The sequence below is a fragment of the Euleptes europaea genome, chromosome 4 (assembly GCF_029931775.1).
Source record: "Euleptes europaea isolate rEulEur1 chromosome 4, rEulEur1.hap1, whole genome shotgun sequence".
Lineage (NCBI taxonomy): Eukaryota > Metazoa > Chordata > Lepidosauria > Squamata > Sphaerodactylidae > Euleptes > Euleptes europaea.
Genome location: NC_079315.1, coordinates 107183411 through 107207727, shown reverse-complemented (window position 1 = coordinate 107207727; position 24317 = coordinate 107183411). Strand labels below are relative to the sequence as shown.

General features: G+C 45.9%; 1 protein-coding gene across 1 annotated transcript in view; it reads right to left on the bottom strand.

Annotated features, from left to right (window-relative positions):
- PDZD2 (PDZ domain containing 2) overlaps positions 1–24317 on the bottom strand; it is a 198426-nt gene that overhangs the window by 71542 nt on the left and 102567 nt on the right. Inside the window, exons 2-4 of the mRNA XM_056848199.1 lie at positions 16810–17245; positions 4711–4853; positions 1977–2109 (exon numbers count right to left, since the gene is read on the bottom strand). Coding sequence (XP_056704177.1) covers positions 1977–2109; positions 4711–4853; positions 16810–17245 — 712 coding nt within the window. The remainder of the gene's footprint in view (positions 1–1976; positions 2110–4710; positions 4854–16809; positions 17246–24317) is intronic.

Below are 24317 nucleotides of genomic sequence, written 5' to 3'. Positions count from 1 at the left end.
AGCCCAGCTAATAATTAATAACTCCAAGTGAAGTATTGCAAAAGTCATTGCAAGCTCAAATGCTCTGAGGCTCGTCCTTGTATATATTGCAAGACGTTATGTGCTTCACAACAAAATTTTAATGTAGTCCGGCGGCTGGGTGAGCCTGGGTTTCAAAGTGTGGTCATGTGGTCATATACATAGGCTGCTTAAGCAAGCTCTGTTGTATTGACACTGTGTGTGTGTGTGTTAGTTAAGTGCCGTCGCTTCCAACTCATGGCGACCCTATGAATCAAAATCCTCCAAAATGTCCTATCTTTGACAGCCTTGCTCAGATCTTGCAAATTGAGGGCCATGGCTTCCTTTATTGAGTCAGTCCATCTCTTGTTGGGTCTTCCTCTTTTCCTGCTGCCCTCAACTTTTCCTAGCATGACTGTCTTTTCCAGTGACACTTGTCTTCTCATAATGTGACCAAAATACGATAGCCTCATTTTAGTCATTTTAGCTTCTAGGGTCAGTTCAGGCTTGATTTGATCTATAACGCACTGATTTGTTTTTTTGGCAGTCCATGGTATCCGTAACACTCTCCTCCAACACCACATTTCAAAAAAATCTATTTTCTTCCTATCAGCTTTCTTCACTGTCCAGCTTTCACACCCATACATAGTAATAGGCATTGACACTAATCTGCAGATATAAAGCCTCCTTCAATTTAAAGTTCGATTTAAGAACATAAGAAGAGTCCTCCTGGATCAGACCAGTAGTCCATCTAGTCCAGCAACCTGCTTCACATAGCAGCCAACCAAGAAGAAGAAGAAGAAGAGTTGGTTATTATATGCCGACTTTCTCTACCACTCAAGGGAGAATCAAACCGGTTTACAATTACCTTCCCCTCCCCACAACAGACACCCTGTGAGGTAGGTGAGGCTGAGAAAGAATGACTTGCCCAAGGTCACCCAGCTGGCTTCGTGTGGAGGAGTGGGGAAACAAATCCAATTCGCCAGATTAGCATCCGCCGATCATGTGGAGGAGTGGGGAATCAAACCCGGTTCTCCAGATCAGACTCCACAACTCCAAACCACCACTCTTAACCACTACACCATGCTGGAACAACCAACTGTTCTGGAGAGCCAACAAAGAGGCCATAGAGGCTGAGGCCTTCCCCTGATTCTGCCTCCTAGCACTGATATTCAGAGGTTTGCTGCCTGTGAACATGGAGATTGCCTTCAGTCACCATGAATCTTTCTTCAGTCATCTATGAATCTGTCTTAAGCTCCTTTTAAAGGCATCCCATGCTCATGGCCATCTTATGTCCAACTGGGATTGAATTCCACTATTTAATTACATGTTGAATAAAGAAGTATCTCCTGAATCTGTTGCCCATCAACTTTGTTGGATGCCCCCAAGTGCTACTATTATGAGAGAGGGAGGAAAAATTCTCCCAGTCCACTTTTTTGACCCCATGCTGGCCTGAGTAGATAATATTGACTTTGATGGACCAAGGGTCTGATTCACTATAAGGCAGCTTCATGTGTTCATGTGTTGTGTGTGTGTGTGTGAAGTGCTGTCAAGTCGCAGCCGACTTATGGAGACCCCTTTATGGGGTTTTCATGGCAAGAGACTAAAAGAGGTGGTTTGCCAGTGCCTTCCTCTGCACAGCAACCCTGGTACTCCTTGGTGGTCTCCCATCCAAATACTAACCAGGGCTGACCCTGCTTAGCTTCTGAGATCTGACGAGATCAGGCTGTCTTGGGCCATCCTTAAATCATGCTGACTACCATATAGTCTTATAAAGACTTGCATAGATTCTGTGAATTTTGTAAAGCTACCTAAACGACTGGCCATCACTCAATCTTGTAGCTGTGAAACCCAGGTGCTAATTGTGAACTGTGTGAAGAGGTGCTTCCTGAATGGTTCCAGCCCTTCTTAAAACCCATCTAAGAAGAATCCTTTGTGTGTTTACAAACCCATGGAATCAAACAGGGAATATTACCTACCCTGCTTGCAACCACCAGGTATATGAGGCCTTCGGCTGACCGAAGAAGAATGACGGCTTCTTCATGGGAGAGACCAACCAAAGACTGACCGTTGATCATTAGGAGCTCATCGCCAACTTTTAGTCTACCATCCCTAGGGAAGTAAAAGACAAAAAACAACAACAACACTTTATAGAGTTTCTTGAAGCTATTTTGCTGCTGAGGGTGTCATATACTGTGCAGAAAGGTTGTGAGGATATTAGCGGTTCAAAGAGGAACATGAAATCGAATGTGGCTAAAATGGTTTCTAACAAGTGTTATCTCCTTCACCCCCCTTGTGTGAAAAAGAATAGATAAAAGCCAGTAGTGCTCTTTTTTGGGGGGGGGGGGATTTGAAGTTGAACACGAACAGATTCCATCTGCATTTTGTTAATAATAAATAATCAAGTCACTCCACATTTGCTTAACACTTTTCTCAGGAGCATTCCGGAGCACTTTATAAACACTAACGATATCGCTGGTTAAGTAGGTCAGCTTTAATATTAAATCTTCCGTGGAGTAGTTAACTCAACCCCCCCCCCCCCACTCTTGCTATGCAGTAAGTTAGCACTGCGTGACCTCATTCCGCTAATAGCACTGAGCACCATATTCATCCTGACACGAACGAACGTGTTTTCCACCAGCCGGCTTCCTTGGGTCTTTATATTTTACGTAGAAGACCAGTCCTTTCCCTAGAGTGCTGAATGTCTGACCTACTTCCTCAGTGAGGGAGCGCAGGCTCTCAGTAAGCTACCAGAAAGGGCCTGTCGGAAGACGTCATTAGAAGGAAACGTTCAAAGAAACAGTTGCTCCCTATGGAAACGGGGCACTTTGAAACAGGGCGCTGGTTCTGAGCTACCCGTTTTAACCTCCAGGAACTAGTGTGGGTGAAGTGGTTAGAGGGTTGGATTAGGATCTGGGATAACCAAGTTCAAATCACATAGTTAATTTGTGGAATTCCCTGTCCCAGGATGTGGTGATAGCTGCCAACTTGGAAGGCTTTAAGAGGGGAGTGGACATGCTCATGGAGGATAAGGCTAACCACGGCTACTAGTCATGATGCATACCTATTCTCTCCAGGATCAGAGGAGCATGTTTGTTAGGTGCGGTGGAACACAGGCAGGATGGTGCTGCTGCAGTTGTCTTGTTTGTGGGCTTCCTAGAGGCACCTGGTTGGCCACTGTGTGAGCAGACCGCTGGATTTGATGGGTTCCAGCATGGCCTTTCTTTTGTTCTTAAATCCTCACTTTGCCATGGTAGCTCACTGAGGGAGCTTGGCTAGTCACGCTCTCTCAGCCTAATCTAACAGGATTGTTGTTGTGAAGATAAAACAGAAGAGGGGAGAGGGGGTAGGTGGCAGGTAATTTGAAAGACCACTGCCTGAGACCCTGGAGAGCTGCTACCTGTCTGCATATATAGAGGCTGAGGTCACAGTTTAAACAAAACACTCGGTGCATGCAATGGCCTATGGATAACTTCCTTGCCTACCCGCAGTTCATTTAAATTGGGGCTAACTAGCCTCCTCTTAAGTGAGAGTTAAATCACCCTCTTTTCCTACAGAACTGCAGGAAGCCCTAGAGCTCAACAAACCACCACATTAAAAGATATCCGTGATGATCCTGCATGTGAGAACAAAGACATCCCTATAAAATAGAGCATTTGAAAATCCTACGCTTGACAGACTAACTTCCAATTTCCTTCCTTCCCCCCATTCATATAAGAAATGCCATCCCGCCGAGAAGGGATCTCATTAGTTGCAGGCAATTTGGTGATATTCTTGAGTCAGAAAACTACATGCATGGTCTTCTGCCTCCCAAACAAGCCTGAGGAAAATTGCTCATAAATTTTAACATTGATTCTCCTGCTCCTTTCTCAGAGGGCTGGAAGGGACTTACCAGTCTTCTTGTGGAATCCTAAGCAGAATTACACCCTTCTAAATCCACTGACCCTGACTTGGATGGCCCAGGCTAGCCCAAACTCATCAGATGTTGGAAGCTAAGCAGGGTTAGCCCTGGTCAGTACTTGGATGGGAGATCACCAAGGAAGTCCAGGGTTGCCACGCAGAGGCAGGCAATGGAAAACCACCTCTGAAAATCTCTCGCCATGCAAACCCCATAGGGGTCACCATAAGTTGGCTGCAACTTGATGGCGCTTTCTACCACCAAGTCCTTTAAAGTCAGTTGGCCTAGAAGGATGCAACTCTGCTTAGGATTGTACTGATAGTGTAGGCCTGAAGCACTGGACTAGAGAGCACTCGCCTCTAACCCTTGGTTGTTTTTGTATATAAAAGGGGTGCAGATGGCCAGGGTGGGGGAATTATCAGATTCACACAATGTGATCCAGTGGGCTATTGATATGTGCCAATTGGCTTTTTGTGGTGGTGGTGGTAGAGGAAGAGGAGGAAGAGGAAGAAAAAGAAGAATTGGTTTGTATATGCCAACTTTCTCCACCACTTAAGAAAGAATCAAACTGGCTTACAATCGCCTTCCCTTCCCCTCTCCACAACAGACAGCTTGTGAGGTAGGTGGGGCTGAGAGAGTTCTGAGAGAACTGTGACTAGCCCAAGGTCACCCAGCAGGCCTCATGTGGAGAAATGGGGAATCAAACCCGGATCTCCAGATTAAAGTCCACCACTCTTAACTACTATACCACGCTGGAATGTAATGTGTTGAATTTTTTTTATATGATATTTGCTGGATTATTCTGACTATCGTACCTGTACGCAGAGCCTCCTTCTTCCACCCGTGCAATGATGATGGCGTGCGGAGAGCGCCTTGACCCTCGACCGCCGGTGATCTGGATTCCCAGCCCGTCCGAACCCTTCATCATGGTCATCTTCCATATCCGGCAGCCTTCTCGCTGGGAGGGGAATTTTCAGAGAGTTCTTGCATTTTTATTTAGACAACACACACACACCTTCCGCCCGCATCTGTTTTCTCACTCTGGCCGGAGTCTAGCACACTGGGTCAGCGTGCAAAACTTGGCCTTTTTGCCTCGCTGTAATAAGACAGGTAGATGGGCTACAGCGGGGGTCCCCAACGTGGAACTCATAGGTGCCATGATGCCTGCTGACACCTTTCCTGGGGCCAAGTGTTTTTAGAAAGTGGGTGGGGCCAACAGAGATTCTGATTGGCCACTGAAGATCTGACAGATACTGCCAAATGAGTGTTTCTTAGCTTGCTCAATACATACATACTTGTGTGTATGCAAGAAAATATTTTTAAACAACACATTAGTTTTTAAAAGCATCCTGTTAAACACCACTTTTGCTTGAAATGTTGAAGGGCTACAATCAGAGTTATGCATAACCGCGCTCCTAGAAATTTTATGGTTGTCTCCGCCTCTTGCGACACCCATTTTGCGGTTGTGCCCACCACCATGTGTCTGATTTCCAATGGTGCCTGCTGGATCAAAAAGGTTGGGGACCCCTTGGCAAAGGTGACCGGTGCACTTGTAGTACCTTGGGTCATATTTAATGCATGCAGATTTTTCAGCATGGACTTCATTTATGCACCTCCTAAATATTTCAGAGCAAGCGTGATTGACAACAGGGAAATGAATCTATTGAAGTTAATACCCAGGTTGTATGGGAACTGTAATTACAGAAGTAGACATTTCAGTCACAGTGCGGGTTGGTTGACTTGTCCTTAGAGATTTACACAGGCAACCAGGAATATATACCCCTTGACCTTAAAGCTGTTGTGCGTCTGGATAACCAAAGGAAGAGGGAGATGGACAAAATGGCACCTAACCATTCTCTTCCATCATTTGGATGAAGAAGAAGAACGGAGCCTCAGCCTCTATATATGCAGACAGGTAGCAGCTCTCCAGGGTCTCAGGCAGTGGTCTTTCAAATTACCTGCCACCTACCCCCTCTCCCCTCTTCTGTTTTATCTTCACAACACCACCGCTTTGTAGCCTAAATCAGAAAACAGTTGGTTATCAACTAGTGGAAAAACACATGCTTTGATTTCACTGGGGTTTAGGCATCCAGTCTTTGCATTGTTCCATGTCACTTGTTTGGAGTAGAGCGCACAGAGGAGCTGCAGAGGAATTCAGCAATGTTTTTAGAAACAGCCTCACATTTTGGGGACGGGGGGGGATGGGGATACCATCCCTCTGCAGCAGAGAGCAGAGACTGTCCTGCAAAAGTGAGGGGCTGTGGCTCAGTGGTAGAGAGTCTGCTTGGAATGCAGAAGGTCCCACGTTCAATCCCCGGCATCTCCAGTTAAAGGGACTAGCCAAGTAGGTGATGTGAAAGACCTCTGCCTGAGACCCTGGAGAGCTGCTGCTGTTCTCAGCAGACAATACTGACGTTGATGGCCCAAGAGTCTGATTCAGTATAAGGCTGCTTCATGTGTTCATGTGAAAGGACCAGGCAGTAGATGATAGGGAAGACCTCAGCCTGAGACCCTGAAGAGCAGCTGCCCGTCTGAGTAGACAATACTGACTTTGATGGACCAAGGGTCTGATTCAGTATAAGGCGGCTTCATGTGAAAAACCTGTGGGAAATGAGAGCCGGCTGCCTTTTGGCACACCATCCTGGTCAGGCACCAGGCAGCACTTAGTGGGCAGCAGGCCCCAAACACTTAGCCAGGCAGTGTTTGAAGTGAAAGACAGAAGTTTTGCCAATAATTGAAGGTAACAGTTTCCAGGAGAAGAGGTTATTCCAGCACTAGACGGCACTTAAACAAAGAAGAAAAAAAACCATAAAGGGATTCCCACAGCACAGGGCTTGCCACCAAACACTGATGCTGGCCTGCACTGCAGCATTTTACTACTCCGGCCTCCGTTATTGGATTGCACAAAGCTTTGTTACACAGAATAGAACCAGAGAACGACAGCTTCATAGGGGACTGGTGGGGACACCTAGCCGAACTCTCGAATGGACCATCTTCTCCACCAGTCCTTCTCCATCCCATGCTCAAAAAGGGACAGAGGAAGAGAAGGCAGCCCAGATTGTGCCCATGGGAAGGAGGCGACCGCATGAAGCTGTCTTCTACTGAACCAGACCGTCGGGTCTACCAAAGTCAGTATTGCGTACTCTGACTGACAGCAGCTCTCTGGGGTCAGACAGACGTTTTTCCACATCACCTACTACCTGATCCTTTTAACTAGAGATATATTCATAGAATCAAGGAATCACAGAGTTGGAAGGGGCCATACAGGCCATTTAGTCCAACCCCCTGCTTAATGCAAGATCAGCCTAGAGCACCCCTGAAAAGTGCTTGTCCAGCCTCTGCTTAAAGACTGCCTGTAAGGGGGAGCTTACCACCTCCCTAGGTAGCGGATTCCACTGTCGAACAACTTTTACTGTACAAAATATTTTCCTAATATCCACCTTTCCGCCCATAATTGAAACACATTATTGCAAGTCCTATCCTCTGTTGCCAACAGGAATACCTCCCTGCCCTCCTCTAAGTGACAGCCCTTCGAATACTTAAAGAGAGCAGTCTTGAACCTGGGACCATCTGCATGCAAAGCAGATGCTCTACCACCAAGCCACAGCCCCTCTCCACCAATCCCAAATGCCCAGGGCAAGCCAGCAGCACGGCTCAGCTGTCAGGGTAACCGCCTTCCACCTAGAGAGACCAGATGTCTTACACATATACATGCACATGAAGCTGCCTTATAGTGAGTTGGACCATTGGTCCAGCAAGGTCAGTATGGTCTACCCACACTGGCAGCCATCTTGTGAGAGGTGGGGAGGCCACAGAGAACTTGTGCAGCCTACATCTCTTTGGTGCTCCTCTCCCTCTCTTTGCCTCACCTCCATTATCCAAGGAAAATGGGTACGTAGCTGATTTGCCCTAGTCAGCTAGTCCCACCCATCTGCCCTTAAACATCTAGAAGAACTCTGCATGGAGGTAAGATTTTAGAGTTGGTGGGGATCTCATGGACAGATGGACTCCGGAGAGGTGACCTCAGAAAAGGCTGAATAAGCGAGCTCTGCAAAGGTACAAATAGAGAAACCAAAATAAAAGTACATTTTAATAGTAGCAATAAAAATATTTTACAGTAAACAACACAATAAAAACAGGTTCCCCAATGCTAAACAGCCAGTAAACTAATCTATGCAATATTATTACTATTTTAAGTTACTATTAAAGTGTACTTATATTTTGGTTGCCCTATTTATACCTTTTGGGAGCTTGCTCCCTCAATTTTTTTTTTTTTGGGGGGGGAGGGTAACCTAATCTGTTTCTTTGGGTTTTGTTGGTGTTCTCTACCTTTTGGGGGGATGACCTCAGATACTCAGGGGAGGCACTGTCTCACACACAAGATTAGAAATGCCATGACTTTTTCAGCACACACACTCGATAGTTGAACATACCTTGATCATCAGCCGCAAACACCTACATGCTGAAAACTGAGCAATTCACTTCTCAGTCAACAACCTTGAACACATTAACATTTTTTTTGCCGCCAAGTCACAGTTGACTTATGGTGACCACGTAGGGTTTTCAAGGCAAGAGAGGCTCAGACGGGGTTTGCCATTGCCTGCCTCCATGTCACGACCCTGGTATTCCTTGGAGGTATCTCCCATCCAAATACTAGCCAGAGCTGAACCTGCTTAGCTTCTGAGATCTGACGAGATCATGCTAGCCTGGGGCTATCCAGGTCAGGGCGCATGAACAAATGAAGCTGCATTATACTGACTCAGATCATCATGTCCATCAAGTTCAATAATGTCTACTCAGACTGGCATCGGCTCTCCAAGGTATCAGCCTTTCTTATGGTGTAGGGGTTAAGAGCGGTGGTTTGGAGCAGTGGACTCTGATCTGGAGAATCGGGTTTGATTCCCCACTCCTCCACATGAGGGGCGGAGGCTAATCTGGTGAACTGGATTTGTTTCCCCACTCCTACACACGAAGCCAGCTGGGTGACCTTGGGCAAGTTACAGTTCTATTAAGAGTTTTCTCAGCCCCACCTACCTCACAGGGTGTCTGTTGTGGGGAGGGAAAGGGAAGGTGATTGGAAGCCAGTTTGAGTCTCCTTTAAGTGGTAGAGAAAGTTGGGATATAAAAACCACTTCTTCTTCTTCTTCTCATCTCCTACCTGATTCTTTCCATTGGAGATGCCAGGGATTGAAGCTAGGGCCTTCCTTCATGTCAAGCAGATGCTCTGCCCCTGAGCCACAGCCACTCCCCTCAATAGCCTCCAACAGCTATTGAACAACTTTGCAGCTACACAGTAACTGTGGAGTTTCATTTGCTAGCCTTGAGGGGGCTTTTGCACAGGAAGTGGAATCAGTTCTACGCAGGACTGTGGATGGTCAGGGTCAAGATATTCAACGATGCGAGGAGGGGAATTTATGCCTCCTATATGTCTGTGCAAAAATGTGCATTTGAGAATAGTGTTGATAACACTGACTTAAGCACCAAGTGGTAAGTTTCAGAAGATAGCCATGTGGGTCTGCAGTAGAACAGCTAGATTCGAGTCCAGTAGCATCCTAGAGACCAACAAGACTTTGGGGTATACAGTAAGCTTTCGAGAGTCAAACGAGGTATCTGATGAAGGAAGCTTTGACTCCAAAATCGTGTTATACCCCAAAAATCCTTTGGTCTCTAAGGTGCTACTGAACTCAAATCTAACCAAATGGCAAGGCATTTTTTTAATGAGTACTTATAATCACTGTCTGACTGATTTAGGTAAAAGGTAAAGGTCCCTTGTGCATGCACCAGGTCATTCCTGACCCATGGGGTGACGTCACATCCCGAAGTTTCCTAGGCAGACTTTGTTTACGGGGTGGTTTGCCAGTGCCTTCCCCAGTCATCTTCCCTTTACCCCCAGCAAGCTGGGTGCTCATTTGACCGACCTCGGAAGGATGGAAGGCCGAGTCGACCTTGAGCCGGCTACCTGAAACAGATGTCCGTTGGGATCGAATCAGGTCGTGAGCAGAGCTTGGACTGCAGTACTGCAGCTTACCACTCTGCGCCACGGGGCCAATTCAGAGAAACAGAACACGAGAAGGGAAAACTGTAAGGTGCCCTCAATAAGGGCAGGAAGGAGATAACAGTGAACAGAGTATTAATAAAAGGAGAGAGGCCAGCAAGATGGAGACTGTCGCCGTCCTCAACCGTAGACCTGGCAGAAATGCATATGTGTCAAATACTGTCCACTGCACTGTACTGTTTGAATACTTTAAAAGTAACCAGATAAACAGGCTCAAACTGTTCACAAATACCAAACTGATCACGATCAGTGGTAAGTTGAACCAGCTGGTGTTGGAGCATCCCTATACTAGATGGCTTTATGGAAGCCTTGCCAGAAATGTTTGGCTGCTGCTTTAGGACAGTCATAAGCCACCTCAAATGTATAAAAAACAGTTATAGATCATATCTGCCCATAGTTCTAACTTACATTGCGCACAGATACCTCATAGACAATCACATACAGATCCCTCCGTTTCTCCTTCCATCCCCACAGCTCTTCCAGTCTCCTCAGCCATGGCATCTCTTTCATGACATTGTGCACAGTTCCTCACTCAACCATTCCTGGTCTGCTTCTTCTCCAGCCTAGTCCACAGTCCTTGGGTTGCTCCTGTCTTGGGCCGTAGGAATGCTGCCACCTCGTTCTATTCCTGCTACCAAAGTTGACCTTTCAATCACTGACCAAGTCTCTAGTATATCATGACTCTACCGTAACCCAAGACTTTGAAATGCTCTACCTTCAAGTCCAAAAGGAGCTCAGAAAAGGTCACCACCAAACAAACATGTTTCCATGTTTGATCACCTTCTTGGACGTCTTTTAAAGCATAATAGAAATACAGTAATAGAAATACCCTTCCTTTCACTGGGCCTCAAGGACCGCTTGAGACTTTGAATTCCAAGGGAAGTTCATTTATTAAAATATTTACACCCTGCCTTTCTCTTGTGATTCAAGGCAGTCTACTATTTCAAACACTAAAAGCATACAACACATGGTAAAACCCCACTTACCACCCCCCAGAAGAAAACAGCTTAAACCCAACAACAATAAAACAACCTTCCCACGCCTCTTAAGAACTTCCACAGGGAGCCCATTTCACAAGATGGGGGCCACTACAGAAAAGGCATGGGCTCTAGTACCAAGTAGACCGCCTTAAGCGGGGGATCAACTAGAAGTGGCAACCAGAAGCCCATTGTTGATGCATGAGGACATATGGGGGAAAGGTGGTCCTTCAGGTTTTGCAAATCATAACCAGCCACTTTGAATTGAACTAGGAAACAAACTGGCAGCCAGTATAGGTGTTTTAAAACAGGTGAGATTGCATGCCTGCCACATAACTCCTAACAGTAAATAGGCCGCTGCGTTCTGAACCAGCCGTAGTTTCCAAGTTGTCTTCCAAGGACAGCCTGACATAGAGTTGTTCAAAAGTTCAAAGTCCTACAAAGGAATTTCATCATCGTGCACTGGAATGAAAACCTCTGGGCATATTACAGCAATTTAAAATACCATTTAAATACCACCAGTTCAAGTGGTGAAAACATACACTGAGAGAGATGTGGCTGCCGCTGAAAACAGCAGTCCTTATGTCTCCCTCCTTTATGTTTCTCCTCTAACATCACAGTGACTTTTTACACATTTTCTGGCTGAAGTGGAGAAGGGACAAGAAAACTCAGACTGTGATATCACATTCTTCTTTTACTAAATTTACCATGGAATTAGAGGAGACGCAGAGCTGCTGTTTTCAGCAGTAGCCATGTGTTTCCCATGATACATAATTCAGCCATGGCTCTTCCATCATGGGGCAATAACATACTGGTATAGCACATGTTTTTTTCCATAAAAAGTCACAAGTTCAGTCCCAGCATCTCCACTTAAGGATGTGAGGAAGCAGAGTTTGGGAAGGATTTCCGGGCCTCACATTTTCAATAATTGTTGTTCCTCATAACACAGTACTGATAATTCGATCAGAAGTTTCCTTTGTTCATGGGAAAGTATGGCTACATTTTGGATTGACTGTGCCTTGCAATAATTTCCGTTACATGAGAGTTTCTTTTTTCTTTAAACTCTTCTCCTTTTTGGGGGGGTCATATAAAGAGATGTAGTTGAAATTTGCATTTAAAAGGAACATACCGTTTTATGAGCATACGCGATAAAAACTATTGAACTGTGCGCAGGGTGGCAGGGATCTTATTTTCTATCTCGTTATATGCGAAAATGGGTTATCTATGTTACATAACAGACCACAAATAAAAATCTGTTTGTTTCATGGTGCTCCCAGGGGTTATTAATCAACATTAAAATATCTCTCGCTTTCGAATGCATCTACATCTTGGATAGCAACCGTGTTTTTATCCAACCACAGAAAACTATGCAGGTCATCTTAAATTGTGCTTTGCTTAAGGCCTTGACATCAGAATCTCTAGATTTCATAAACACCAAATTCCACCGTTAATAAAAACAAAAAGGGAAGTAAAATCACAGACAACGCTGAAAACATTTCACTTTTAAAAGAGAACTCTTAAGTTGATTTGTGTGTGTGACTTAAAAGATTACACATACAAAATTCACAATTGGAATGCGTCAGGAACACTGTACCAAAAAAAGGACATCTAATCAAGAGAAACATGAAACACAGGGCTGCCACCGAAAAGTAGGACAGGAAAGTAGTTGCTAAGTTCTAAGACAAGGAGTCAATCTGGTAGACAGAGCAGTGGATATGAAGTGCAGAGGTAAAAGGTAAAGGTAGTCCCCTGTGCAAGCACCAGGTCATTCCTGACCCATGGGGTGACGTCACATCCAGCCGTTTCCAAGGCAGACTTTGTTTACAGGGTGGTTTGCCAGCACCTTCCCCAGTCATCTTCCCTTTACCCCCAGCAAGCTGGGTCCTCATTTGACCGACCTCGGAAGGATGGAAGACTGAGTCAACCTTGAGCCGGCTACCTGGAACCAACTTCCTTTGGGATCGAACTCAGGTCATGAGCAAAGCTTGGACTGCAATACTGCAGCTTACCACTCTGCGCCACGGGGCTCTTAAGAGAAGTGGAGCGACCTGGGTTCAAATCATGGCTCAGCCACAATCCTCCCTGGGCCCATCTTAGCCCACGATCACAACCTTGGGCCAATTACCATCTGTCAACCTAACCTGGAGAGATAAAATAGGGAAAGCTCCATGCATGATACCAGCACTCCTTGGATGAGAAGTGGGATATAACTATGCAAAGCAAAAAAAAAAAAGAGGTCTGAGTTCAAATCACCACATCATCCTAGAGCCAAAACGTGTGAATGGCAACAGACTGTAGTCTCCTGCTATTTTAGGATTAGGCACTCTAAACAGGCTCAGAGGCACCTACATCTCTTGAGAGCCAACATGGTGTAGTGGTTAGAGTGTTGGACTAGGATCTGGGAGTCCCAGGTTCAAATTCCAACGCTGCCACTGAAGTGTGCCAAGTGACTTTGGGGCAGTCACAATCCCTCAGCCTAACCTACTTCACAGGGTTGTAAGGTCAGAATGGAGGAGAGGGGGATGTTGTAAACCACCTTGGGCCCCCACCGGGCAGAAAATGGGATTTTTGTGTGCGCGTGTGCTGTCAAATCATAGCTAATCATAGCTGACGTACGGTGACCCTGTAGGGTTTTCAAGTTAGGAGATGAATAGAGGTGGTTTGCCAGTGCCTTCCTCCGCAGAGCCGTCCTTAGCAGTCTCCCACCCAAGCACTAACCAGAACCAAGCCTGATTCGCTTCCACGATCTGACAAGACTGGGCTAACCTGGGCTACCTAGGTCAAGGCAAAGAGGGATGTGAATGAAGTCAATAAAACAAATAGTATCATTTCAGAGGATCCAGGGCTCAGTGCTTAAGAGTTTCAGAGGAGACGATTTGCCAGTCAAGGCAAAAGAACTCACCAGTGGGACTTATTAAAAAGTTAAATTGTGGAACTTCCTGCCCCAGGATGTGGTGATGGCTGCCAATTTGGAACGCTTTAAGAGGGGAATGGACATGTTCATGGAGGAGAGGGCTATCAGTGGCTACTAGTTAAAATGAATACTAGTCATGATGTGGACCTATTCTCTCCAGGATCAGAGGAGCATGTCTATTAGGTGCTGTAGAACACAGGTAGGATAATGCTGCTGCAGTTGTCTTGTTTGGGGGCTTCCTAGAGGCACCTGGTTGGCCACTGTGTGAACAGACTGCTGGGCCTTGGTCTGATCCAGCATGGCCTTTCTTATGTTTTTTAGACTTTGCATTGGCATCTCAGTAAAACTGGGCTGCCCGTGTCGAGAAACTTTGCTTAAATGAGATGCCGTACCAGGGGTAAAATCCCATGGGTGAATCCTTATGCCTCAGCCAGCTCTGTACTTCAATCAGGTCTCTGGTTAAGGGACAGAGAGAGGATGTGCGTGAGAGCCAGAGGAAGAAGGAGAGAGCGCTTTTTAGATTTTTTCTGTCTCGGTCCAGCTGGTGGTGTTTCCAAAAGGGCAATTGCACAGTTCAGGTGTTTGCAATAGCCTGATAAAATGTTTCCAAACCCTTGCCAAGGAAATTATGTCAGCAACCAGCCTGCAGACAGAGAAGGTTCCCTGGAGCTCATTCTGTTTGCGAGCGGCAATAACGGAGTTTGCAGCCCATCCTCTGCAAGGCCTATTTTTGTGCCTCTGCATTCGGCAGCACTTGAATCACCCCGGACTCGCCAGGCTTCACGTCCCCAGCACGTTCTCCCCCCCCGCCCCACCTCCCTGCCACTTATGCATGGAAAACAAATAAACTCCGCTTGCTATTGTTGAGAAAGGTAATGGGAAAAACAGCGTGAAGTCAGCTCTCCAATAAAAATCTGGACACGTCCAGAGAGATCTCGTTTGGAGGAATGCAAAGTGCTTCGTCGGCTATGCTTCCAGTCTCTGCAGCATAGATAGGTAGGAAGCCGTAGTCTTCATTGGTTGCCCATCTGCCCACACAACTGGCAGGGCCCGATGGGGGACACCTTGGGCAGTGCCATCTGCATGGGACACCTTCCCTGCTGTCAGTTCAAGGTTGACCTGGGCATAAGGTGGGCTAAAAGTAACTTAAGGGTGTTTTGGACAAAATACACCACCCCAGTACCATGACAGCTGCATCCACCTTCTTGGTGCAACGGAAGCAAGGGAATGCCACCAAGATGGCACCGAGCATGAGCAAATTTTCTGGAGTCATTATCCCAGGCTTACGACGATGCTATCTTCTCTTGTTTGCCGAAGGCAAGGGGTCAAAACACATGAAGCTGCCTTATACTGAATCAGACCCTTGGTCCATCAAAGTCAGTATTGTCTGCTCAGACCGGCAGCAGCTCTCCAGGGTCTCAGGTAGAGGTCTTTCACATTGTCTACTTGCCTAGCCCTTTAAGTGGAGATGCCGGGGATTGAACCTGGGACCTTCTGCATGCCAGGCAGATGCTCTACCACTGAGCCACAGCCCCTCCCTCAAATACACATGGAAGCTGGCATGCAAAACCCTGCTCGGCACACTCTTCAAAGCCCAGACGAGTGGACAAGACGGTCAGCTAAGGTCATAGGGAGGAGAAGAAGTCAACAGGACAACTGAGGCAGGGGTCATTGCTTGCTTGTTGTGTGCTACAAGTGCTAAACCAGGAGATAGACATGTTTCCCAAGCTACCAACCCACAAAGGAGGCTGCCTGTTTCATCTCTGCATGATTCTCTACTCCGGCCTCTTTCTAATTAACCCATTTTGCCCCATCTAATTCAATACATCACTTAATTGCTGTATCCACTTACAGATTCTTGACAATGCCCAGCGACCAGATCATTCATATGAAACCATTAACTTCCAAATCACAAAAATGCTTTTTAAACACTGGAGTTTCTCACGTGCTGCGTGATCCATATTGCCAAAAACATGAAGAACAGAAACAGCTTTCCCTATCTCATCGGACACAGCATCCTTAGGAACAGTCTCCCTTGCAAATATTAAGAACTCCTGACCTGGGTAAAGCAATTCCATTAACATGTGTAGGTTCTTGTGCTGATATTAGTTTAGAATCATAGAATAATAGAGCTGGAAGGGACCACCAGGGTCATCAACCCCCTGCACAATGCAGGAAATTCGCAACTACCTCCCTCCCCACACACACACCCAGTGACCCCTGCTCCATGCCCAGAAGATGGCCAAGATGCCCTCCCTCTCATGATCTGCCTAAGGTCATAGAATCAGCATTGCTGACGCATGGCATTCTAGCCTCTGCTTAAAAAACTCCAGGGAAGGAACGCTTACTACCTCCCGAGGAAGCCTGTTCCACCGAGGAACCGCTCTGACTGTTAGAAAATTCTTCCTAATGTCTAGACAGAAACTATTTTGATTTAATTTCAACCCGCTGGTTCTGGTCCAACCTTCTGGGGCAACGGAACGTTTGCCACGGCCTTTTCCGCATAATTGCCATGTTACTTATGTACCATCCTATTCATGAGCTATTCATAAAGTAATGCTTACTTGCATTTTCCTGGTGGTTCCAAGTAAGAGGCTAAGGATTGGACCCTGCAGATTCATTCGTCTAATAGCAGTAATCCCCACCCCCAAAGTCACAAGCATCCCTTTCAAGCCTCTTGCGTCCAGGGAAGGCCCTGTGCACTGGGGGAAGACACCTCCGTTTTCAAAATGGCTCCACGGGATCCAAGTACATCGACATGAGAGTATCATGCTCAGAATTTCCCTGAGCCTCATAAACGGCAGCCAAAAAAGTACATTGGAAGCAACAGGACTGGTTCTCTGGCCAGGCCACCCAAGTGACTGCTTAAGGCCACACAGCGGGAAGGGTACCAATGCAGAAGACACTGGTTTTTAAAAAATGTGCCAACACCCCCAGCCACAATGAAAGACAAACAAAAAACTCCCACCTGCATTGACAATTCGCTTGCGTTCAGGTCCAGAATCCCTCCGTCCGAAAGTCGAGACCTGTACTGTCCTGCTGGGAAAGGAGAGTCTACTCTCGGAAGCGGATTCTCCGCCTTGCTTTCCATTTTGGACGCCTCTGGCCGCACCCCGTCCACTTCCATAAGGGTGCAGTGTCCATTCTCGCGCTCAGTCCGGGGGCTGCCTTTGCCACCCTTTGCCTCCTTGCCACCAGAGGGTGTTCTGGTGATGACCCCAAACTTTCTGGTCCTTTTGCCATTTTGGGAGGCTTTCCCGCTGGGCTCGGAGGTGGGCCTGGCTTTGGTTTCACTGCTGTTGCTGTTGTTGCCGTTCGACGGAGGAAGGGGGGCCTTGCGCTTGATGCGACGCAACATGATCAGGTAGATGAAGCCGCCATTCCAGCACTGATCAGCAAGGTAGCTGCGAGGAAAAGAGGAGACACGGGGATTAAAAACTCTCCATTGCGGAAGGCAGGCAAGAGAGGTCCGTGTGACTGTCAGAAGCCTGGAGCTTTGCCAGTCAGCTTGGATTTTGTCAACATTTCTGCCTCCATTGGGACACTGCCCAGTTATCCTCCCAAACGTCCTGTAGCTCTTTGCAGCTTGATTCCACATTAGTTGCAGTGATGCAAAGAGCTGTTTGGGCTGCTAAAACTAAAGCACCCTAAATTTGAAAACAAACAAACCTTAGAGACCTACTTCATTGGTTGCACAAAAAGTTTATTTCATAATGCATGTGTATAAAGTGTCCCCAAGTCACAGATGACTTATGCTTCCCCCCCACACACACACACACACACCATAGGGTTTTCAAGGCAAGAGACGTTCAGAAGCGGTTTGCCATCACCTGCCTCTGTGCGAACTGAGAGAGTTCGGAGAGAACTGTCATCGCCCCAAGGTCACCCAGCAGGCCTCATGTGGAAGAGTGGGGAATCGAACCCGGTTCTCCAGATTAGAGTCCGCTCTCAACCACTATACCACGCTAGTTTTTTTTATTTCATAATAAGGTGTCCCAAGCTCCTGTTTTTGCTACAACAGTCTACCTCTTTACACTCAGAAAGTGACTGAGAGCTTTATAGTTCTACTTGCTGACTGGGAGAGCCAGCGTGGTGGGAGAGACAGCGTGGTGTAGTGGTTAAGAACGGTGGTTTGGAGCCGTGGACTCTGATCTGGAGAACCGGGTTTGATCCCCCACTCCTCCACATGAGCGGCGGAGGCTAATCTGGTGAACTGGATTTGTTTCCCCGCTCCTACACACGAAGCCAGCTGGGTGACGTTGGGCAAGTCATTCTCTCTCAGCCCCACCTACCTCACAGGGTGTCTGTTGTGGGGAGGGAAAGGGAAGGGATTGTAAGCCGGTTTGATTCTCCCTTAAGTGGCAGAGAAAGTCGGCATATAAAAACCAACTCTTCTCCTTCTTCTATTTATAATTTAAAAAAAAATGCTTCAATGCTGAAAAGGAAAGACAATTAAGTGCACCGACAATTTGGCTAACAGGCCATCCAGACAGCTAGCAGGAGTATTACACTGTGATGGTATTGCCTGCTTGGTTCCCCCCAGTTTTCCACAATTATCAAAAAGCAAAGAAGAGAACACACCTGCCCTAATGCACATTATATTATAATGTCTAAGACCCGGGCTGTGATGTTACAGAATGTTCACAAACATTCAGAGGGAATGAAACAGAACAACAAAATGTTAGCCCGTGTCAGCAACTGGTTCCTTCCTTAACTGCACTGCTGAAACAGCTAATCAGAGGAGAACAGCGAATTACTTCCTTCACTTAGCACAGCTCTTTAATATACTGATGGTTAAGTGGCTGAGCTGTGAGTCAGCCTCCCATGCCCCTCTCACCTCAGATTCTCTGGGTTTTTTCAGCCTCAAATCCCAATGTTATACGGGGATAACAATATTGGCCTGTCTCACAGCATCGTGTTACAATTTACGGAGATGTCTGCATAGCGCTCTGAGAACACACAAAAAAGCACTCTGCAAAAATTAACGGTCTTGTTTCCGAGAAGGGAATGCACTGGAAGTGGCCCTAAGGTAAATTTACCTCCTTTGGACAGGTGGCTCTCATTGTGTTTAACTGTTCAGAAAATTTCTTAAATTTCAGGATTTTGAACCATTCACAGATGCTATAGGAGATGGAGCAAGTCTGCATTCGCTGGACCTCTAACAGATCCAGATTTTACAGGTTCTGAGGATAAAGTTCAGGGACAAGCCATCAATTTGTATAAAAGCTGTTAAATGTGTTGACACAGAGAAGAAATAACAGCAGTAAGCTGGCCAGAAGCTTGATCGCCGCAGGCAACGAGGAACTCAGCAGATCTTAACAGGCACAGGGAAACCAAGGTGTTGAAAAACAGGTGTTGGTTATTTGAAGAGTATTTCCCCACCCCTTCAGGAGAGGGACTGTGGCTCAGTGACAGAGCACACACTTGGCATGCAGAAGGTCCCAGTTTCGATCCCCAGCACCTCCGGTTAAAGGATCTCAGACAGCAGGGGATGGGGAAGATCCCTTTCTACCTGAGATCCTGAAGAGATGCTGCCCATCAGAAGAGACGATGCAGTGACAAGAGACAATGCTGTGACAACATTGTGCTAAACGGAGCAATGGATGTAGCCGAGGATCTCTGGCAAAAAAAAAATTCCCAACACCTGCTCAACAAGTAGAAAATATTAGACACTGAACCTAGTACATTATGTATGCAAAACAAATACGCCAACACTAAGTTCCTCCCAACCACAACTGTGCCATTCATTCTCTAAGAGAGCCATATCAAGCAGGTCTACACATATCTATTCAGTGGGGCTTACTCACATGAAGCTGCCTTATACTGATTCAGTAATCAGAACATCAGTCCATCAAGGTCAGTACTGTCTGCTCAGACTGGCAGTGGCTCTCCAAGGTCTCACATACACGAACACATGAAGGTGCCTTATACTGAATCAGAACCTTTGTCCATCAAAATCAGTATTGTCTACTCACTCAGACCGGCAGCAGCTGTCCAGGGTCTCACGCAGAGGTAGTTCACATCACCTACTTGCCTAGTCCCTTTAACTGGAGATGCCGGGGATTGAACCTGGGACCTTCTGTAAGCAAAGAAGGTGGTAGAGCATCTGCTTGGCATGCAGAAGGCCCCAGGTTCAATCCCCGGCATCTCCAGTTAAAGGGACTAGGCAAGCAGGTGATGGGAAAGACCTCTGCCTGAGACCCTGGAAAGCCACTGCCGGTCTGAGTAGACAATACTGACTCTGACGGACCAAGGAGGGTCTGATTCAGTATAAGGCAGCTTCATGCATTCATGTGAGTATGGCTTACCTCCTGTTCTCTTGCATTTTACCATTTAATGTAATCTCCCCAAATTGAGCCACAGGGTGCTAGGTGCTGTACAGCTAGAGTTCAGTGGGCCCTGCCTTACTGAGTCCCGACGCTGCAGCAAAATGCAAATAAAAGCTGGATCCACTAAAATGTGTGTTCCTTTCTGGCAGTCAGAAAGCCAAACAAAAAAGAATCCCAAACCCTACTTCTGGCAGCTTGTAAAGCGTCTGAAACCAGCCAACACTTTCTCTGAATATGGCCTCAGAGTATCTGTAGGGGTTCTGTGTTTCATTTTCAATGTTTAAAATCCAAATGCCATAAGGATTTCAGCTATAGTGGAATTTGCTACATTATTCTCAGTCTGTATATGTTCCTCTCATTACGGACTGAGAAACCCCAGGCTCTCAGGGAAAGCTATTTATTTTTTCAACGTTGCTTTCATATTTCAATCTTTTAAAAAGAGCGAGGGGGGGGGGAAGAAATATTATTGCGAACCTGATTTAGGCTGAGCTAAAATATTGAAAACAGAAACGGCAATCGCTGTTGAATAACTGGAAAGTTCACTGCAGTTGGGCGAAGGGTGGAATCCGTTGGGTTAGGTTGGACTCAGCTAAAATCCCTGATGCAAAGGAGTTACTAACAGATTTCACTTAACCAACCAGTTCTTCATACATCTGACTCAGTCTGATAAATCATTACACCACAAAGCTCCAACATGTCTGCATGTTTCCTAATAGCTTTATATTAAGAGGAGCCATTTTTCATCCGTAGTGAACAGGCTACCTTGGGGACTATGGAATGCCTGCAGAACTTGGGGCAATATGTCCCACTTTCATACAACTTATTGTAGGAACTAAACTTCAGTCTGAAATCACTCAAGGTTTCCCAAAATGTGGATTCCAACTCCCCTGGAATAGCTGGATTGGGTTCTCAAGTTCCTGACCGCTGCAGGCTCACCTCCTTTAAGCTACAAATAAACAGGTAAGTGAGAGTTATACAGAATTTGAGCGCTGGTGCATTTGGTTCAGTAATGCCTGCTCTAAATGGCAGCCGCTCTCCAAAGTATCACATGAAGACATGAAACTGCCTCATACGAAATCAAACCATTGGTCTATTGAGGTCTGCCTTGTCTGCTCTGACCGGCAGTGGCTCTCCAGGGTTTCAGGGTCTCAGCCTTTCACATTACCTATTACATGATCCTTTTACCTAGAGATGCCGGGGGGCAGGGGGAGGTAGTTGTGAATTTCCTACACTGTGAAGGGGGTTGGACTAGATTATCCTGGAGGTTCCTTCCAATTTTATGTTTCTATGATTCTATAGGGGAGGGACTGTGGCTCAGGGGTAGAGCATCTGCTTGGCATGCAGAAGGTCCCAGGGTCAATCCCCGGCATCGCCACTTAAAGGGCCTAGGCAAATAGGTGATGTGAAAGACCTCTGAGACCCTGGAGAACCGCTGCCAGTCTGAGTAGACAATACTTACTTTGATGGACCAAGGGTCTGATTCAGTATAAGGCAGCTTCATCTGTGTTCATGTGTATGATTGAACCTAGAATCTCATTTATTATTAAATTTATTTACTTCATTTATACCCTGTCTTCCTCCCCAATGGGGACCCAAAGTGGCTTACATTTTATCCTCACAATCTCCCTGTGAGGTAGGCTAGGCTGGGAGTGTGTGACTGGCCCAAGGTCATCCAGCAACCTTCCTTGGCAGAGTGGGGATTCGAACCTGAGTCTCCCTAGTCTGGAAATACATGGACCACTACATGGACAGTAGCTCTCACAATCTGATGCAAAATGAACCATGCTTCCGGATGTGTGTACATCAACCTGTTATGAATCTGAATTGGCCAGATGAATCCGAAATGCCCAATTCAGATTCATCACAGGTTGATGCACAAACATCCGGAAGCATGGTTCATTCTGCATCAGATTGTGTGAGCTACTGTCCGTGCGGCAAGATCCACAATTTGGGTCAAAAGTTCACATCAAGCCACACAAAATATTAGATAAAATTATTTTATAAGGTTTATTTCTGCATGTGTTTTTATACTTTGATGTATCTATGACCATTGAGGAAGACCTACTCAGGCAGAAAAGCGACTGGTCAAGCATTAGTCATTTACATTGTTATATCAACCATGCATAAGAATTTGATAACTGATTTTTATATGTAGCCTGTTTTCCAGGCCCTGTGTGCACCTGAAATAAATGTAATTATTTTGTTATGCTGTATAGTTCGTAGCTCAACCTTTGAAGCTCTGTCTACATATTTGGTTGAGTTTTTTCTTCTTTTTGTTGTTCTACTCCAGAGGTTCCCAACCTGTGCTCCAAGGAGCACTTGGTGCTCTACTAAACATCTCCTAGTGTGCTATGAAGAGACTGGGAAGAAAAATACTACTGTCATTTGGTTTAGTTAGTATATAGTGCTCTGTGACAAATTTCTCTCCTGAAAAGTGCCCCATGAGTTTGGGAAACTTTTCTTAACGATACTACCACAGACAGGATAGGTTTGAACTGGCATAGTTACAGAATTAACTATAATTATAGCTAGAAGTGCTAAAACTACCTGCATGACAGGGTTGGATTTTTTCTACTTCACTATTTTGTTTTTTCTTTGTATGTTATTACATTAAGCATCAACTGTATATATGTATCTAATAATCTGAATTATTTTGTGTTTATTTGTTTATTTTCTGTCTTATTTGAAACTAAATAAAAAGATATTTAAAAAAAGTTTGGGAAACTCTGATCTACTCTAACCACAACACTGCACTGGCTCTCAACCATTGGCGCACAAAGCAGATGCTGTAGCGCTGAGCCACAGCCCCTCCTTTTCCTTACACTCACTACCCGAGATCCTTTTAACTGTGGACCCAAGGACTGAACCTCCACTGTTCTTCCTCAGAGCCTACCAGGGACTCAAACCAGAAGCATCATGAGCAGAAGCCACAGTGTTCATTCTGGGGCTAGAGCTATATGCCGACTTTCTCTACCACTTAAGGGAGACTCAAGACTTCCGGTAGAGACGCTGATCTGAGCGCCACATTCCTCGGGAGCTCCCGGGGGACCCAAGAAACGTTCGAATTTGGGGTGCACCCAGCACCCCCACCCAGGTTCCTAAATAGTGGACTGGGAAGCAGGAATACCTCTGCAGCTGCGAAGAGCGGAAGAAGTCTCTAGGGATCATTGGGTGCGGTCCCGCCAGCACAGGGGGAATACATCACCGCGAACGTTTTCTTGAATTAGGCGCAGATCTCCTCTATCTATTACCATCTAAGCAACTACATGGAAGCAAGAATACCTACTCTTCTAAAATCTGAGTAAGTTAAAAGAACTCTTTCGTTTTACCTGGATTTGGAAGCTCTGAAGGATTGTTAAATACATCTATTAAATCCGCGTTTCCCCACCTAATGTATAAATCTTTGAAAACAAGAAAAAATCTGATAAACTGGCAGGAAGCTTATCAATTTGATCGGTGGGTAGACATAACAAACAGGATCTTTTGAAAGACGATACAACTACCAATCAGACACTACAACGCAGAAAGGGGAGGGAGGAGATCCCCCCCACCCCAGCGGTGACGTCTTTCTGACTTAAGGAGGTCCTCCAGCCACATTTTCCCTGGAAGCGACCTGTCTTGGAGAACCAGAAGACAGTAAACTTGTTGTTCTTTAAGGCGTTTAATACCATCGTAGCATCACTGATCATAGGACTGGAAGTGTGTCTCCCTTGTGCAACTGGCAAATATCTCCCAAGTTCCTGGATATCAAGAGGAAGTAACGGAAGGCCCACGACTTTGAAACTTCCTGTGTATACTATGTTACTTGCAATATCTCCGTGCTAGAGTGTCTTCAACTCGATGGTATTTTAATACTAAAGTACTACCCACAATATAAGAATTCTGCCAAACCATCTACGAACTTTTTTTTTCTTTTCGCTGTATTTGTCTGGACTTTACCAACTGAGTTTTAACAGATTTTTTTTTAAAAAAGCAGCAACCATGGAATCTGCGATTAATCAGCTTGACCAATTATTTGCTATGATAAACTCTCAACATCAATCTATCAACCAAAAATTGGACATCATCTTAGATGAACTTAAAGACATAAATAATCAAGCTACTACAATGAAGCCAGATGTGGGAGCAGTGGATTTTCCAATTGAGA